General features: G+C 41.0%; 1 protein-coding gene across 1 annotated transcript; it reads right to left on the reverse strand.

The window, feature by feature from the left end:
• Nucleotides 1–547: 547 nt before the first annotated feature.
• COQ5 (coenzyme Q5, methyltransferase) lies at nt 548–17,237 on the reverse strand. Its single transcript, XM_054593906.1, has 7 exons — nt 17,014–17,237; nt 13,019–13,168; nt 10,063–10,284; nt 3,756–3,862; nt 2,075–2,163; nt 1,371–1,482; nt 548–1,288 (listed from the first exon to the last, which is right to left on the reverse strand). The coding sequence occupies exons 1-7, from the start codon at nt 17,213–17,215 to the stop codon at nt 1,187–1,189; spliced, it is 984 nt and encodes a 327-aa protein (XP_054449881.1). The 5' UTR covers nt 17,216–17,237; the 3' UTR covers nt 548–1,186.
• Between the last annotated feature and the right edge of the window lie 740 nt (nt 17,238–17,977).

Consider the following 17,977-nt stretch of genomic DNA (forward strand, 5'->3'; position numbering starts at 1 on the left):
AGAACTGGGTTGAAGGTTTATGAAGTTCCGTCTAGTGCCTGCTCCTTGTTAATGTCAAAGGCCCATAGGTTCCAGCTACCTGGGGAAAAAAAGGTAAGCTACAATTTTTCTAACGTTTAGCATCTTATTAAATGCTAGTTGCTGTCTTTATGATAGTTGCATATAGCTTGCTGTATCTGAACGCTTTCTGGCAACAGAGCAAGATGTTAAGAGTGAAGGTACATAAATGACCCCTACTGTGCTGGGACTAGAGGCCGCGTATCGGAAGCCTTTTCAAATAGCCCTGTGCTGAGCTAACCAATTAAACTGCCAACCAACTCACAGGTTGGTTTCTGCAATTTCTTACTTAGCAAGCCCCACAAAAACTCTAAGCTCTATCCACATTCGAAACATGCCTGATTTTAACACCAATTACTGTATTAAGGATGTAAGAACCTTGAAGACGGGAGGGGGGGTTAGACTAAATAGTTTTCAAACTTTTTTGCTGTAAAAGTCTGTCTTCAGATGTATTATGACAAGCTCTCTGTATAAAACATTAACGCAGGAGTTTGCTGGTACATTTATTCTTTCGAGGAGTTGTTGAATTGTTTTTTTCATGACAGGCATGGAGGGCACAACACTGGCTCTGAATGAATGACAAGTATATTTCCCTCAAAAAAACCCCACAAAGACCATACAAATTGTAAACTCATTTAGTGGTTCAGTACATAATTCTAAGGATCGTTAGCCCTCTGTTCAGCCTTGGCTTTTGGCCTCCAACCAGTCCTAGAATGAGAGGTTGACTCAGGTACAGTTAGGACGTTTTCTGGTTCAAATCATTAGATTGAAATAATTCATTTTCCCTCTGGAAGTCAGCACCAGCAGAGAAACTACAAACATGCTTCAAAACCGCTTTAGTGCTGGTTTTACCCAAACCACACACTGCAGAGCTGAGAAAAAAAATCACAGGAATTGAGCAAAAAATACCCAATACCTCAGGGAGAAGACCTGAAGCAGTTCCTAATGAAAGCTGAAATAAAGTGACAGGAATTTGTTTCTTCCACTTTGAGCTTGGTCATATCAGAAAAGAGTCCAAGGCACATATTAGGAGGAGACATTCTGCTGCTGGTCTCACCCGCCTGACTATCTTTCAGTTGCAGGCGTCTGGCAGGATGTGAGTGATTCACACTCCAGGATGCCAAAGGAGTTATAGTTTGAAGCCAGAATGAATGGCCACAATGCCTGATGTTAGACTTTCGTAAGTCACCTTCTGAAAACCTGCATCTTCTATCATCTCCTTGAACTCCTCCTAAAACACAAAGGGAGATACAGCAAGGATCCCCAGGATTTCACCTTTAGGGCCTTTGTTGTAAGCTACAGAAGTTTTGTACCTGACATGGGAACCGTCGAATACTCTCCACGAGGTATTGGTAGGACTTCCAGTCTCCTGCAATAACCTCTCCCAGGACTGGAATGACCTGGAAGCTATAGAGATCGTAAAGCCTAAACAAAAAGGTCAAAGATTAAGGTTAGAACATGCCCCTTGATAAGAAGGAAGGTCTAAGCCTGGGGGTCATAAACTCTAATGCCTGTAGGGGTCAAGCAAGAACCTAAAATAAGTGAGGTGAGCCAGGTGCAAGATCAGTAGGGAGTGGTGAGGATGTGGTGACAGGCACAGTTGGGAAGCACTGTAACAGCGGAGAAGGGGCAGTCACTCCGCTCTGACTATGGCCATGTAGGAATTCGGCTTACCCGGGGTTGCCCTAGTATCTGATTTCTCAAGTGAAGCCGGAAATCTAGATTTTTATGTAGACTTCTGATTTTTAAATATGGACATCTAAGTCAACTTCTTAAAATGCCAGGAGTCAAACAAAATCTGTGGACAGACTCAAGCCTCTGGTTGCTGGCTTGAGGCTCTCCTGGCCTAGACGTCGTTCTTCAGGAGTGGTGGACCTCCGAGGTGGCACTATCCCTCAGGGAGTCTGGGCATGAACTATGAGGTGTATGCTTATTGCTTACTGGCTACTTTCTATCCATTTTGGAATGGGAATCCTTGGCTGAACGATGAGAATCAATCCCTGTAAACAATGCAGACCTGGACACAAGGGGATTGTTGACTTGGCTAAACTCCAGACAGAGAAACCGTCCTCCTGGTTGCAGGACCCGGTGGGCTTCCTGGAGTGCCTGAGCGAGAAAGGGGACAAAAGAACACGTTCCTCAGCAGCCTCATTCAAGTCCATGAGGCGAAGGCAGCTTTAGCTTCTGTGGGCATTATAAATGTTACCATTTCCCACACGCCCCTTATTTATTCTCAGTTGGGAAGCTGTAACAGCAGAAATAACCCTACGACATCCTTAATTTTATAGGCCTTCTGCTGCTCATGAAGAGAAGGTTACTTGGAGTAATCTAAACGTACTCCGGTTGGTACAACCCCCATGAGGGCAAATTTTGAATTATCAAAATCACAATGGATATCCTCTTTGATCAAGTAATTTTACATTAAGGAATATATCTTACAGAAATGCTTCGGCTATGGAAATGACATGCGGCGCTATTTGAACAGCACAAGATTAGAAGCATCTTAGCCATTAATGAGAGACTGGTTAAATTATGGAACAGCTGTACAAAGGGAATCTATGCAGCTATTGAAAAAAGGAAGAGTCAGTGTTATTTATGTACTGACATGGGAAAATCTCCAAGATATATTTTTGAGGAGAAAAAGCAATAGGAAAAACATTTCACATGTTAATATTTGTATTAAAAAGAGGGAAAAAATAAATACATTTAATATGCACAAAACATCTTTGCAAAGATACACAAGAAATTGGTGATTGAAGGGAGAGGAAGTACTGAATAGTTGGGATGCAAGGGTGGGAGGAAGACTTTCACTTATATACCCATTTGTACCTTCTGAACTTTGAATCTATTCTACTTCTTTTTAATTATATAAAATCCCTGACTGGTGGGCTCAGTAGGTTGGGCATCATCCTGTAAACCAAAAGGTCACCGGTTCAATTCCTGGTCAGGGCACAAGCGTCAGTTGTGGGCCAGGTCGCCTGCTGGGGGCATACGAGAGGCAACAGATCAATGTTTCTCTCCTTTCTTTTCCCCTCCCTTCCCCTCTTTCTAAGAATAAAGAAAAATAAAACCTTTAAAAAAGTAAAGAAATAATAAACTGTGGCTACAGTCACAGGACAGATCACAGAAACCAGGCTAAAGGCCATTGTAAAGGATGTGCCAACCAGAGCAGAAGAATCAGGTAACTGGATCCCATATCACAAAAATGAAACTGGTACCTTGCACATTGTCTTCAAAAGCTATGGATGGAATGTTAAAGTAGTAATAAAGAAGAGTTGCAACAGATTAAGAACCAAACATTCCCTTCTCTCTGTAGAGGAACCATAAATCTACCAGCTACCTTTTGCCAAAATAATGTTTGAGTGCCTTTTTCTGTGTCAGCCTCAGAAATTCCTCTGAGCTTCTGCAAACTCACAGGGTCAGATGAGGGGAAACTGATGGAATATCAGAGCAAGACTGACAGTCTCAAAGATTTAAATACCAACCCAGGCAACTAAGGCCTCTATAGGAATCTGTTCTATGGTTTTGGTTCTTACCAATTTTGTGTCTAGGAATACTGGCAACTTAAAGGATTGAGGCCCCTGACTCTGAAACAGTCACTCCACTCAAGAGCCGAACCCAGAAAAAAATCTCTCCATCTTCATTCACTGTGGAGCCACTCCGGGAGAACTAATATCCTGAGATGCAGCCATTCGTACCCGATCGATGTGTGTGACGTTCCGGATCCCAAAGGCAATGGTGTAAACATCAAACTTGTCATCATCAAAGGGTAGTTCTTCAGCATCTCCCAATACCCAAGAAAGTCCTAGAAGAGAATAGCAGTTTTCATCTCAGCCTGGGTAGCTGTCTCTTCTGCACCCAGCGAATTGCCAAACCTGAGGGGGGCGTGAGAACTCCCAAATTTGTAGTTAGCCAGGCAGAAGCTGGACAGCCTCGGCACCCATTTGCAGCTGGCTCCTAAATTGGGGGCAGTCTTGGAGAGCTGAGCCCTAAAACCTGTGGAAGCTGATGCTAACTTTGGGTAGTTACCTGACAGAATTGAACTGAACTCCCAGACACGTAGTTGGTGTGGGAGAATTGGAGAATTGTTTGGTGACAGGCAAACGTTACACACTTGGTATCAGAAGTCGTGTCAGAAAACATCTACCCGCTTTCTCCCTCGGATTCCTGGCCACTGTCTTCATGGGTGGCCCCCAGTCCTGAGAACTTGAGGCTAGTGTCCTTGAAGTTTGGGGGAAGTCCTTTTTCCCACAACTCTGAGATGCTTACCTGATGCTTACCTACTTATGCCTACCTTCAAGCAGTTTCTACTCAACTAAGTGTTTTGTATTGTTCTGTGGTTAGGTGCCCAGATCCTGGGGTTAGGCTGCCTGGGTTCTAATTCCAGCTTTACCATTTATTAGCTGTATAGTCTTGAAAACACTACTCTGCCTCAGTTTCCTCATTTGTAAAATGCAGTTAACAATAGTACCTACTTCAGACGGTCATCAGAAGTATTCTAAGTACAGAATTTAGCACTGTTATATTGGTTCTAATGGAGTCATAAAGAATCAAAGTGTCTAGACCGCAAGTCTGATCACATATTCAGAAAAAACCTAAGAGAACCCCTTATTGGAGTGGCTATATCCTCTAAGGATCCTGACTCAGCTTTAACATTATTCAATTTGCAGTGCATGATACATAATATATGACATAGAAGGAAAGCTCTGTAGAGGAAGGCAAATGAAAATAACCTTTCTGGAAAGCAAACCAGCAGTATTTAACAAGACCTTTAAAAATAAGCATACCCTTAGACCCAGCTGTTTTGATTTTTAGGAGGAGGACACTGATGACGTCATAGCTACTGCTTACTGGACCCCTGATGGCAGGGTCTCTGTTATCACTTTACAGTAGTGTCCCCTTGTCCGAGGTTCCACTTTCTGTGGTTTCAGTTGCACATAGTCAACTGTAGTCCAACAACATTAAATGAAAAATTCCAGAAATAAACAATTCACACATTTTAAATTGCTTGTTCTGAGGAACGTGAGGAAATCTTGCTGTGTCCCCCGCTGTCCTGCTCTGTCCTGCCCGCGGTGTGAATCACCCCTTTGTCCAGGATCTCCACGCTGTGCATGCTACTCCCCCATTAGTCACTCAGTTACTGGGATGACTGTCACACTCGTGTTCAAGTAAGCCTTGTTTTACTTAATAATGATCTCAGAGTGCTAGAGTGGAGAAGACTGCAATTTGGACATGCTAAAGAGAAGCTGTAAAGTGCTTCTTTTAAGTGAGACGGTAAAAGTTGTCCACTTAATAAGGAAAGGAAAAAAAGTTTTCTGCTGACGTGGCTACGATCTATGGTAAAAATGAACCTTCTATTGGTGAGATTGTGAAGGAGGAAAAGAAACTTGCCCTGGCTGGTGTGGCTCAGTGGATTGAGTGTTGACCTAAGAACCAAAAAGGTCACAGGTTCGATTCCCAGTGAGGACACATGCCTGGGTTGTGGAGCAGGTTGCCACTTGGGGGCGTGCAAGAGGCAACAAGTTGATGTTTCTCTTTCTCTCTCTCTCCCCCCCCTCTAAAAATAAATAAGTTGAAAAAATAAGTTAATTTTAAATTAAAAAAATAATAAAAATAAATAAGTAAAATCTTTTTTTTTTCAAAAAGAAATTCTAGTTTCATTGTTGCACCTCAAACTGCAAACATTACAGTCCCCATGTATGATACGTTCTTAGTTAAGATGGAAAAGGCATTACGTTTGTAGGGTGGATGATATGAATAGAAAACATATTCTGACTGATGGCAACCTGTTGCACCAGAAAACACTGCGCCTAGCAAGGGATCTCTTGAAATGAATGACACTGAACCATTTACTGCAAGCGAGAGGTGGTTACACACATTCAGGAATCGGTTTGCCTTGTATCATCTCACATCACAAGAAGGGTGAGTGTAGAACAGTAAGAAAATTTGAGAGACCACCTTCACAAAACTTTTATTATAGTATATTATTATAATTGTTCTATTTTATTATTAGTTATTGTTGTTAATCTCTTATTGTGCCTACTTTGTCAATTAAACTTTATCATAGGCATGTATATATAGGAAAACACATAGTACGTATGTATAGAGTTCGGTACTACATGAGATTTCAGACATTCACTAAGGGTCTTGGTACATGTCCTCCATGGATAAGAGGGGACTAGTGTACATATGTTATTTTCTCATATCCTCATACCAACTCCATGAGATAGCTGTTACTATCATCCTGATGTTCCAGGCGAGCAAAGTTTAGTATCAAAAAGGTTAAAGTAGCTTGTCTGTCACACAGATGGTTAAGAATTCAGGTAGTTTTATCTCAGAGCCTATGTTTCTTTTTTTTTTTTAAAGATTTTATTTATTTATTTTTAGAGAGAGGAGAAGTGAGGGAGAGAGGGAGAGAAACATCATTGTGTGATTGCCTCTCAAGCACCCCCGACTGGGGACCTGGCCTGCAACCCAGGCACGTGCCCTGACTGGGACTTGAACCTGAAACCCTTTGTTTTGCAGGCCAGCACTTAATCCACTGAGCCACACCAGCCAGGTCAGAGCCTATGTTTCTAAGAGCTATTCTATAGTACTGTCTACTATGAGGTGATTATTATTTTCTCCATTTCAAAGATTGAGATGTAGAGAGTTTAAACCCTTGTCCAAGGTTATATAGTCAGTAAAAAAAAAAACACTCCAAAACCAAAATACTAATGAATGCATGCAAAAATGTACAAATAAGGATGTCGCAATGCTGTGCTATACTCAAAAACATTAGAAAAAAATGAAAGATATGAAAGATCAATTGGTTATTGGTTATGTAAACTGGTCATATGATTCATGAAACATCCATCTGGGAAAATTTCGTAAAAATAATGATTTTAAGGGAATTTTAATGATATGGAAAAATCTCATATTATAATGATGAATTAAGGCAGAATACTAAATTGTATATACATGGTGTTCTCAATTTTACAAAAAGGAAATGATTAGAAAAAAGGAGAGAAGTCTGTTAAAATATTGAAAAGTATCTCTAGATGTTAGAATTATGGGTAACATTTACTTTATTAGTAATTTTTCCAAAACTTTATATTTAGAAATCTAAAATTTCCCTCAAACATATCACTTTTAGAACCCATCAAATAATCTAAGGCTGCTGACTTCACAGCTTACATTTGGGAAGAAAGTGCTATACCTAAATGTAAAACACACACACATATAACAGTGCTACACATAAAAATGTCTTTACTCATTAACTTTACATTTATTAAATAATTTCTAGGATCCTACTATATAGCTTCAACAATTTTTGCATGGTATTTTTTTTTTGGCAAAGGCATTATTATTGAAGATTGATAAAGCAAGTAGGAAAGATAGAGACAACTGTACTATCTGACATTTAATGATTCCTCTGCAGGTGGATTTGTCTTTGCAGTTAGGAGAGCCTGGGGCGCAAGCTATGCTGTGGAAGAGATGATTCCAGAAATGAAACATTACTTATCATTTCTGTCTTTGTTGCCATTCTTAATGTCTGAGTACCAGAGAGAAGGAAACACGTTTTTCAGTAGGAGTAAGGAAACATAGTGCCTTTGTCTAAAAACACTAGTGACTGTCTGCCTTCTGGTCAGTGTTGATGGTTAACAAAAGAGCCCTTCATCTTGGGGGCCAAGTGGGCTGCCCTTGGTGTAAGCAGCTGTTCTCCAAGCAGGAGGAGGAAGAGAAAGAGTTGAGCAGGAATAGCCATAGGCACTCCTGGTGGGGGAGGGAAGGCGAGAAGCGCTGATGCTGACCCGTGGGACTTTGTTTCCTTTGTTGCACGCCACTGCCTCTCATAATGGCTGCCTGCAGTGCCTGGGCAGCATGGGAGCGCGCGGAGAGCGGCTCTGAGAAGCTGGGGAAACATGGTGCGGCTGCCGGGATCATTGCCTCTACTTGAAAAAGAAGGGGGCAGGGGAGGTAGTGCTTCAAAATATTAAAACAAACAGGTCCTGGCGAGGTAGCTAAGTTGGTCTGAGCATATGCCAAGGCTTCAGGTTCCATCCCCAGGTAGGGCACATTCAAGAATCAACTAAGGAATGCCTAAATAAGTGGGGCAACAGATCAATGTCTATCTCCCTCTTCCTCTCTCTCCCCAGACTCAATACATAAAAATAAATAAATGAATAAGTAAATATCAAGCCCTGGCTGGGTAGCTCAACTGGTTAGAGCATCATCCCGATACACCAAGGCTCAGTCTCTGGTCAGGACACGTATAAGCAACTAGTGAAGGCATCAATAAGTGGAACAGCAAATTGATGTTTCTCTCTTCCTTCCTCCCTCTCTCTCAGATCAGTCAATAAAAATTTTTTTTTTTAAATATTAAAACAAACAGCCAAATGTAAAATGTATGTCTTATTTTTTCTTTTCTGAACCAACTGAGATAAATCCTTCCAAAATGTGCATCTTCAAGACAGGCCACAAATTGTCCACTTTGTGGTTGCAGTGGTTTCCTGGGAGATACGCAGTCGCTCTCCTGCCTGCTGTCGAGCATACTGCGCTTTGGGAGTCCAGTAACTGCTCACTTAACATCGTTGCTAGGTTCTTGGAAACTACAACTTTAAGTGAAACGACGGGTAACACACCAATTTGACCACAGGCTCATTGCCATAAATAAGAGTTAAGTTCCTACAGCATTTTTCTGGTCACAGAAACATCACCCAAGTTCTAAAGTAAGACTCAAAACCCTTCTAATATTAAGCATTGAAATAAATGGGAGCTATTGATACAGTTAAGAAAGATTGATAGAAACAAATCAGATAATGACTTTCCGACCTGATTATTCCAGTTCAGGGTTGCAGGTGGGCGGAGCCTCTCCTGACAGCTCAGGTTGAAAAGTGAGACAGGTCCTGAACGGGACACCGTTCCATCAGAGGACACACTCACACCCACCCTCCCTCACTCACACTGGGACAATTTATACAGGCCAATCCACCTCACATGCACAGCTTTGGGCTGTGGGAGGAAACTGAAGTAACCGAAGAAAACCCACGCAGACGGGGGCCAAACATGCCAATTCCACACAGACAGTGGTCCTGGCCAGGGATCAGAAAACTTTTTTTCCTTATCAACACTTTAACAAAATGACGTTAACAAAAAACATCATTCCAGGACCTGCTGTTCTGTTTACGGATGTTTCTTCAACCGTATCAGTTGGCCCTTCTAAGAAACTGATGCTGAGATGGAACGCAAAGGGTTGTTTTGTTTTGGGGTTGGGGGGCACCTGGGAAAGATAAAACGAGGAGGAAGCAAGACTGAGTGGGGACACACGTCACCTTGGAGCAGATCTGAGAAAGCTTCGGCCTACCGGGCAGGGGGCTCTGGAACGAAGACTGCCCCAGAATCCCTCTTGGGAACTGCCCAGGCCCTGGCAGCTCGCTGGTGCTCAGCCGTCAGCGGGGCGCTGCCACAGGAGCGTGGCTGGAAAGCCGAGGCAGAACCTGCCAGTGCTAAGTAAGAGCTGGAGGCTGTCAGCTAACTACACTCGTGTGGCTGACGGGCACATCCCTTCCTTAAGGGAGCACAGCCGCTCAGCTTCCGCATCAGTCAAACCATCCTAGTACTGACAGGAGAATGGAGGTGCTCAAGAATAGGTCATCTGGGGTCACTGGGGAGTTGCTGGAAAATGAAAGCAGAACGAACTTCTGTCTTAGGATCCAGGAGCTGAGATCTGAAGATTCAGCTCCAATTTGAGATCTGCCATTTAAATCATGTTACTTTAGTAAGATATGTAATCTCTTTGGGGCTTTGGTCATATCACCTTCAGATAGGGCTGATAATCTAATTTCTTGGGTGGCTGAAATGATGTATACTACCATACAAAGCAGATTCATCCTCACGAATTACCTTTAACTCCTATCTAAGTTTTTAAAAGAGGGACAATAAAGCACTTCAACATTCTCCATATTCCCTCTTATTTGGTAAACATACAAACATTTCTCTGTGTCTACTTTCTGTAGGACTTGCCAGTTTTGTATCCTTGAGCACGGGCTTTCTGCTTTCCAACCTTCAGCATCTCCTTGTTGATGTCACAGACCACAACGCGGGAGCCGCCCAAGGAATCCTCTTCATTCTGGTACTGTTGGGCGATTTCTTCCCAGGATAAATTTTGCTGGGCCTTTAACTGCCTCTTCTGCTTTCCCTGATGCTGTGCCTGAATATAATTAAGGAACCGGAATGCAATGTCACCTGTGCCAAGAGAAGGACAGATGGAAACATAAACAAAACCTCAGCATTTCCTAAGTCCAAAAGGGGCGACAAAGGAATAGAAGTTGACGAGTGTACGAAAATGAAATTTGCACTTATCTCCATGGTAACTGCTATTTTTTAACTTCTAGGATTCTTTAAAAAACTTTTTAAAAAATTGTAAAAACAATGCATGGACATATTCTTACTATAAAAGACTCAATATCTCAATATATAGAATAAAACATGAAAGTCGCATTCTCTGTCCACACCTTTTCCATACATAATAAGTATTAAGAGCTTAGTGTGTAGCCCTGGCTGGTGTGGCTCAGTGGATTGAGTGCCAACCTGAGAACCAAAGGGTTGCTGGTTCAATTCCCAGTCAAGGACACATGCCTGGGTTGTGGGCCACATCCCCAGGAGGGGGTGCACGAGAGGCAACCACGCACTGATATTTCTCTCCCTCTCTGTCTCCCTCCCTTCCTCTCTCTAAACAATAAATAAAAACCTCAAAAAAAAAAAAGGGCTTAGTGTGTAGCCTTCTACTCTTTTTCTAAAAATTTTTATGAAAGTAACATACGGGTATAGTTAAAAGCAATAATTCTCTGTCCCATCATTTCTCTCTCCCAGTTCAGTTCCCCAGAGACCATCTTGCCCAACTCTTTTGGCTCATTCTTCTACAGGTTGCAGCTATTTCTTTACTTACCAAATTTAAAATGACATCCTGCCCCCATCTCTTCTTGCCTCTATCTTCTCAATATAGTTATATCACTTTTCATAGATACCTTTGTAACCCAGAGTAATAAACTAGCTAATATTTTATTTCTTATCCCCTCAACTACAGATGGTATCTCTTGACTCCCTAAAACCTTCCATCTTACGTACTTTTACTCTGTCAAGACTGATAACATTTTATTTGTTTTATAGCTAAGGATGTTTTCTGCACTTTGTTGATAGTTTGAGTCTAAGAGGTGAAAATGAAAGTGTTTACATTATTGTGACCAGGTAAATACTGTTCACACCAAGTCAGTACTTTCCAGGATCACATTTCCTTTTTTATAATGCCGTTTCCTTGTCTTTGTTTTTCTTACACTGTCTGCAAGAAATGCATCCTTGCCCTGGCTGGTGCGGTTCATTGGATTCAGTGCCCGCCTGTGAACCCGGCAGTCACTGATATGATTCCCAGTCAGGGCACAGGCCTGGGTTATAGGCCAAGTTCCCGGTTTGGGGGAGGCGTGAGAGGCAACTGGTTGATGTATCTCTCACACATCAATGTTTCTCTCCCTCTCTTTCTCCCTCCCTTCCTGTCTCTCTAAAAATAAATGAATAAAATCTTGAAAACAAAAACAAATGCATCCTTAAGTTTTTCCAGTCTCTCTACCCACTTTGGTATCCCCCCAGCCACCTTTTTATGTATTTCAGTACACTTATATGTACTCACATGAAACAACTTAAAAATATAAATGGGGATCATGTTTTACATTGCTATATGACTGCTTTCTTTTTTCCCCATTTAATGTCTTTGAGATTTTCCCTCAGTATTTATAGGTTTTCCTCCTGCTCATTCTCTTAAATAGCTACATAATATTTCATAGAATGGATATGTCTTAATTTAAAGCCATTTTTTTATTGAGGGATAAATTGGTTATAAATATGCAGTGAGCATATTTATAGTTATATATTTTTAAAATGTCTTTTTAAATATATGAGATTATCTCTTAATTACATTTTCTAAGTGGGTAGTTATCAGCATGAAGTAATACTGCTGGTTATGGTACACTGGAGATACAGGCAGCTGTGACTGAACCCCTTCAGTAGCTTTATCTTTGTGCAAGTTGTTTTTTTTCGATTTTAATTTTAATTTTTTAGAGACGGGGGGAGGGAGAAAGAGACAGAGAAAAACATCAACGTGAAAGAGAAACTACATTGACAGATTGCCTCTTGTACGTGCCCTGACGAGAGCGTGACCCTGCAACCCAGACAGGTGCCCTGACCGTGAATCGAACCGGTGACCTTCTGCTTTATGGGATGATGCCCAACCAACTGAGCCCCACCAGGCAGGACAATTCTCTTGGGTTCTTTTTTTTAGACTATAAGCATTTTAGATTTTGATAAGATTCTGTTGAACTGCCCTCCACTGAGCAGGATTTTCCACTGCCTTCTAACAATGCATTTGGGGAGAGGACCATACCAACAAAACCACACATTCATTCCAAACATGGAGATTATTCTATTGTAATTTATTATACATTATTTTGGTGGTATAGATAATCACATTATTGCAGTACTTATACATTATTCTAATGTAATTTAACATGTATATTAACCACGTAATAATACCCCCAAGATGCATTTTAGAAGTGCATGATATTTTTTCCCCCAAATGTCTAGTGTGAGCCAAGTAACAAAGGAGGCATCCCCCACAGAAAGAAAATGGGCCAAAGGTTAAACAAAAGGTAAAAACCATTTAGATGATGAAGTGTCACTGGAGTAAACACTGGTCTTTTTACTTTGTAATCCTGTGCATTTTAGAAAAGTGACAGGCACAAAGCTGATATTCTATGCTTTTGATTAACATTCAGTTAAAAGAGAAGAGTAAACCTTTCTTAGAAGTGTACTGATTTTCAACTACCATCTTCAAACTAATGGTAGGTGAGGTAGCTCATTGCAACAAGGGACACTAACTAGCTTCTGTAAAAGGTGCTCAGTGGTACCTGGAGACTAACACGGTCATTACCTGTGCCTCCAGCAACATCGAGTAGCTGGGTCCCAGGAAATGGGTGCATTCTCCAGAGCAGCAAATCCTTCCAAATACGGTGAATACCAAGACTCATCATATCATTCATCACATCGTACTTCTTGGCCACACTTTCAAACACCTGATAGACTGACATGAAACAGGACACAATTGTGTTACTGACAAGATTAACTTGGAAAATTCCTAAGTGAAAGGGAAGGAAGCTTCCCCCCACCCATGAAGTTGCCTGTCACTCTATGGTAAACTCAAGCCATAATACTTAATGCCCAGATCTATACCTTCATATTGCCTCTTTTAAAAAACGTTTATATTACTTCATATAAGAAATGAACCTCTTTTCTACTTAGTTATCTTTACGACCATTTCTTTTTTTAAAAGATAGATTTTAGAGGAAAAGTAAGGGGGTGAGAAAGAAAAAGAAACATTGATTTGTTGTTCCACTTATTTATGCATTCATCGATTGCTTCTTCTATGTGCCCTCAACTGGGATCAAACCCACAACCTCCCCGTATTGGGATGACGCTCTAACCAACATTGCTACCAGGCTAGGGCTTAGAGTCATCACTTTGTAATCGTGCCATGAACAAACCTGGTATTAAATAGGTTTGTTTCTTAGAGGATGGGGTGGTGGTGGTGGAATTTTTTCCAATGGTTATTATAATACAAGACAGTAAAATCCTTTAGAAAGATAGCTGACCAATGGATGGGGAGGCCTCAGCTCATCTCTGCCTGTATCACTGAGAGAAACCTCAGGTACAATTTGGTGGGCAGATGGCTGGCTGGATGTGAATCAGGGTCAAGTTACATTGTAGAGGGTCCTCATGAGTCATCATAGGATCAAGGCAGAATGTGGCATCTGGGCTAGCAAGAGAGTGAATTTACTGTCCAAGAAACTTTAAGGCAAAGCCTATATCTAAGTTCTTTGCACCTCAGCTTCTCTGCCCATGAGAAATCAGTGCCAGACCCCTACCTCCCTGCCATTAAGGCTGAAATGTGTAGTGAAGGGGAGATGCTTTGAGTTGCTCAGACGAAATGTGCTGGATAGACCCAAAACAGTACTGCCCTCTGCTCCCCTTTAACTTGATCTTGAATGCCTATTCTCAATCCTGGTTATCTCCCCTTTAACTTGATCTTGAATGCCTATTCTCAATCCTGGTATCTCCAGGTTGCTTTTTTCTTTTGAACATCTTTTGGGGAATTGAGGGGCACTAAGGCTCAACCCACTGAGTATAAGCACTGACCTTAAGGTCAACCCACTGACCTTAGCTTTGCATGGTTCCAATATGCATGAATTTCAGATACTGTGGCTTAGTTAACACTAGTCCCCCCCAAAACATCATTCAAATACAATAGGATGTTATATCCCATTGTATATTATATTCCATCATATAATAATTGCATAAAGTACAAACTTCACTAGTGGTTCTTCGGTCGACACATTACAGACATGCATCCTGATCAATAACCAGTCATGTCACAGCTTTCAGTTTGTAAATGGTAGGTCACTATACGCGAGTTATTCAGTTCACTCACAGACAGCAAAGCATAGTTGTGTAACCTCCTTACTTCTTTTGTAAACATGTGGCATTTTACAAAACTGGATAATTAAGAGGAAACTGGCCAATAAAAATGAGAGTGCAGCAAAGAAATGAAGAGTGATAATGTGGAAGTGAAATTTAAATAGAATGTCAATGGAGTTATAGGAGAAACTGCTGACTGTGGGAATGCTGATACTGCCGCCACCTGAGGGACTAGATACGCAGCCAGAACTTTGTAACGTGAACTTATGGACGTAAATGAGGATGTGGTTGTGATGAAAGTGTTGAAGATGTCCCAGATGAAAACATGCCAGCAAAAATTTCACATTGAAGGAATACTTGGAGATATAGCAAGACAATGAATATGAAAGCATAAAATGTTAGAAAATGAAAACGTAGAAAAGAGTATGGCAATTTGCCAAGGCATAGAGAAGATGCTCACTCCCTATTTTAAATTATATGATGAGAAAGTTGCAAACACTGTTCAAACTACTCTTAGTAAATTTTTTACAGGGGAATGAAACAACTTAATTCTCAATGCTTCTAATTTTTAATTAGAACTTTAATTTAAAAATTTAAACTTGAATTTAAAAATTCTAATTAATCAAATTAAAATCTTAAAAAATATATAAAATTAAGCCTAATTTATAATTAGTGTGCTAAAGAAGTATTACCTTTACTATTTTTTTATTTCCCTGTACATTTATAACTGACATTCAGAGTTTTTGATGTTCCATACTTTTAAAGGTCATGGAATTATTAACATTTTTCATGTTATTAAGATCATTGTGCAGGATTTCAGCCTGCATGCTTACTTTTACCATCCTGCATCACTGTGTAAAGGAAAGATTTTGCCTGCACTTCAATCTTGGGTCTTAAATCTGGAAGCTGTATTTAGCTCAGTGGGTAACTCATCCCCCTGCTTGTCATGGTGTGCGAAGTTTATATACTGTAAAGCAAAATATAGAGGTTGGGCATTATTGATATTTTGGAAGCAAACCACCTGATTCAAATGCCAGCTTTATAGCTTCCTAGCGAATCCTGGGAAAGTGACTTAATATCTCTGTTTCCACAGTTTATTCATCTATAAAACCAGGCTAATAGTTCCTATTTCATTGGGTTGTATTTATAAGAATCATTGTAAAGTATTTTAAAAGGTTTTAGGCTCTCAGTAAATATTTACCATTGTTTTACTTGGCTCCACTTATGTGACTCTACAGGCAATTATAAAACTCCTAACGTGCATCAGGTGCTGAAATATAGACATGAATGAGCCACTGTTCTAGCTTTCTAGGGATGCACAGTGAAATCAATGTTAATTTAATTCAATATTCAAAGAGTTACAGTAGAGTTACACAATTAGTAAGGTTGAGATGAGAGGTAATACACTGTAGTAATCTTTAAGAGGGTGGGAAATTCCATTGTAGACTCTTTTTCTTATTTCCTGGGTGACCATAGGCTAAGTGAAGGAACATCTCAGAGCCGTTATCTGTAAAATGGAAATAATACTTTCCTCATTATAAATGGTACATTTGGAGTTTTAAAACTGTTCTTTTTCCTTCCCATGCCTGCACAATGCTGGACTCAAAGAAACTGCTTGATAATATCTAATATTTCTTGAACAATTATGAAGTGTCAGGCATGGTTCAAAATACTTTATTTATTTTTAAAAAATATTTTAATTTTAATGTATGAAGTAAATCTAATCCTCACAAGAACTCAAAGAAAAAGGTTACTATTAATCCTACTTGGCAAATTTGGAAACCGAGGTACAGAGAAGATACTGGCCTTTTTCCTTTCTATGAAAAAAATGACCTCTCCTGCCCTGGTCTTGTAGCTCAGTTGATTTGAACATCCTTGCCAGATACCAGGTTTGCATTCACCCCAGGTCAGGGCATATAAAAGAATCAACCAATGAATCCACAAGTGGAACAACAAATTGATGTTTCTTTCTCTCCCAACTCAATTAAAAAAAATAATAAAATAAAGAAGACCTATCCCTCTAGCAAGAGGTCAAGAACGTGGTCTCTATAATTCAGACCAAACTGGATTCGAATATTAGTTTACTGATTCCACCACTTACTATGTTAAATTGGACAAGTTCTTGCTTAACCTTCAAGTTTCAATTTGGAACTTGGGGAAAACAATACCCATCATCAAGAAGTTGAAACGAAAATTGGAAATGTCTGCCCGGCGCCTGGCACATTATAAACGCTAAATTGATGGGATTTAGTGATAATTGCTTTGCTTAATAGAGAAGGCATCTGAGCTCTACACTCACAGGGTCAGGCTGGAGGGTACTCCTTGGATGTCAGGAATGCACAAGCTACAGCACCGGAGCTGACCTAACAGGACGTTAAGTGAACCCTTAGCTGGACAGAAGAAACTAGATAGCAGACGGTCAGATCCCACTATCCGCCCTCTCGCCCCTTTCACCTTTGCCCCCCTTCTCCTCCTCCGACACAGTCTCAAACCCGAAGTGAGTTTCCGTTGCCTGCTTCTCGTGGGACAAGAGCCGCGCACCCAGCGTGCCCCCGGGCCAGGAGCTACGAAGCCCAGGGAGCCGGCAGCCCCGCATCATCCGCGACCACCCACGGCTGCAGTTGCCCCATAGAGCGCAACTCCTGGGGGCCGCCATCTTGACAGTCGAGAAACAGGAGCCAGACAGTACGTCACGGTTGCATCACTAGACGGCCGACGGCGGCCGGCCGGAGACAGTAGCCGAACGCGTCCTGAAACCTGATAGGGATCTGTGCTTGATCTCTGGAATCCGGAGTCTTCCGAAATTGAACATAGAATTCACCAGCAGTGAGTGGACCTTAGAGAGAGCCTCCAGTCACCTCTCCGCAGCCATGTCTCTAAACCTTGCTAAACAGTAGTAGTACCAGTACCAGTACCAGTACCAGTACCAACTTGAAAGATAACCAAATAACTTGTTTTCTGGTGAAGGTCGGGGGACTGGGGTAAAGTGTGGTAAGAGGCTAAGATTACAGGTTAATTCTTGCAAACTTGGGTGTGCATAAGAATAACGTGGTTTGATCTTTAAAATGCAGATTACCAGGCTCCAAATACTAGAGTTTTTGAATCAGTAAATCTGATAGGGGTTCTGGGAATCTTTATTTGACCAAACTTTTCGGGTGATTTTGATGTGAGGAATTCGCAGACCGTTCTTAAAAATCATGCTAGACGGCTCTGCATAGTAAACATCGGAAAGAAATGAGAAAGCAAGCTCTGGCATCTTAGAAAGTCAGAATACATTGCCACTCACATTTCCTCTCCTGCTGTCACTCAGCTGCATTTCTAGTTCCAAGTAGCATAGCATGGGTGTTTTACTTCAAACCCAGATTTTCACTTTTTTAATTTTTTTTATGGAAAGGGTAATGTATTGTAGACCATCTTG

Source organism: Pteronotus mesoamericanus, unplaced genomic scaffold (genome assembly GCF_021234165.1).
Source record: "Pteronotus mesoamericanus isolate MK-2021 breed Mesoamerican mustached bat unplaced genomic scaffold, CSHL_Meso_final scaffold_507, whole genome shotgun sequence".
NCBI lineage: Eukaryota > Metazoa > Chordata > Mammalia > Chiroptera > Mormoopidae > Pteronotus > Pteronotus mesoamericanus.

Coding starts and splice junctions, on each gene's coding strand:
- COQ5 (XM_054593906.1), bottom strand. CDS start 17,215: ATGGCGGCCCCCAGGAGTTGCGCTCTATGGGGCAACTGCAGCCGTGGG. Junction 3,863..10,062: donor TGCTCAAGGATACAAAACTG/GCAAGTCCTACA, acceptor ATTCTCTTCTAG/GACTTTCTTGGGTATTGGGA. Junction 1,483..2,074: donor AACAATCCCCTTGTGTCCAG/GTCTGCATTGTT, acceptor CTTTTTGTTTAG/GCTTTACGATCTCTATAGCT.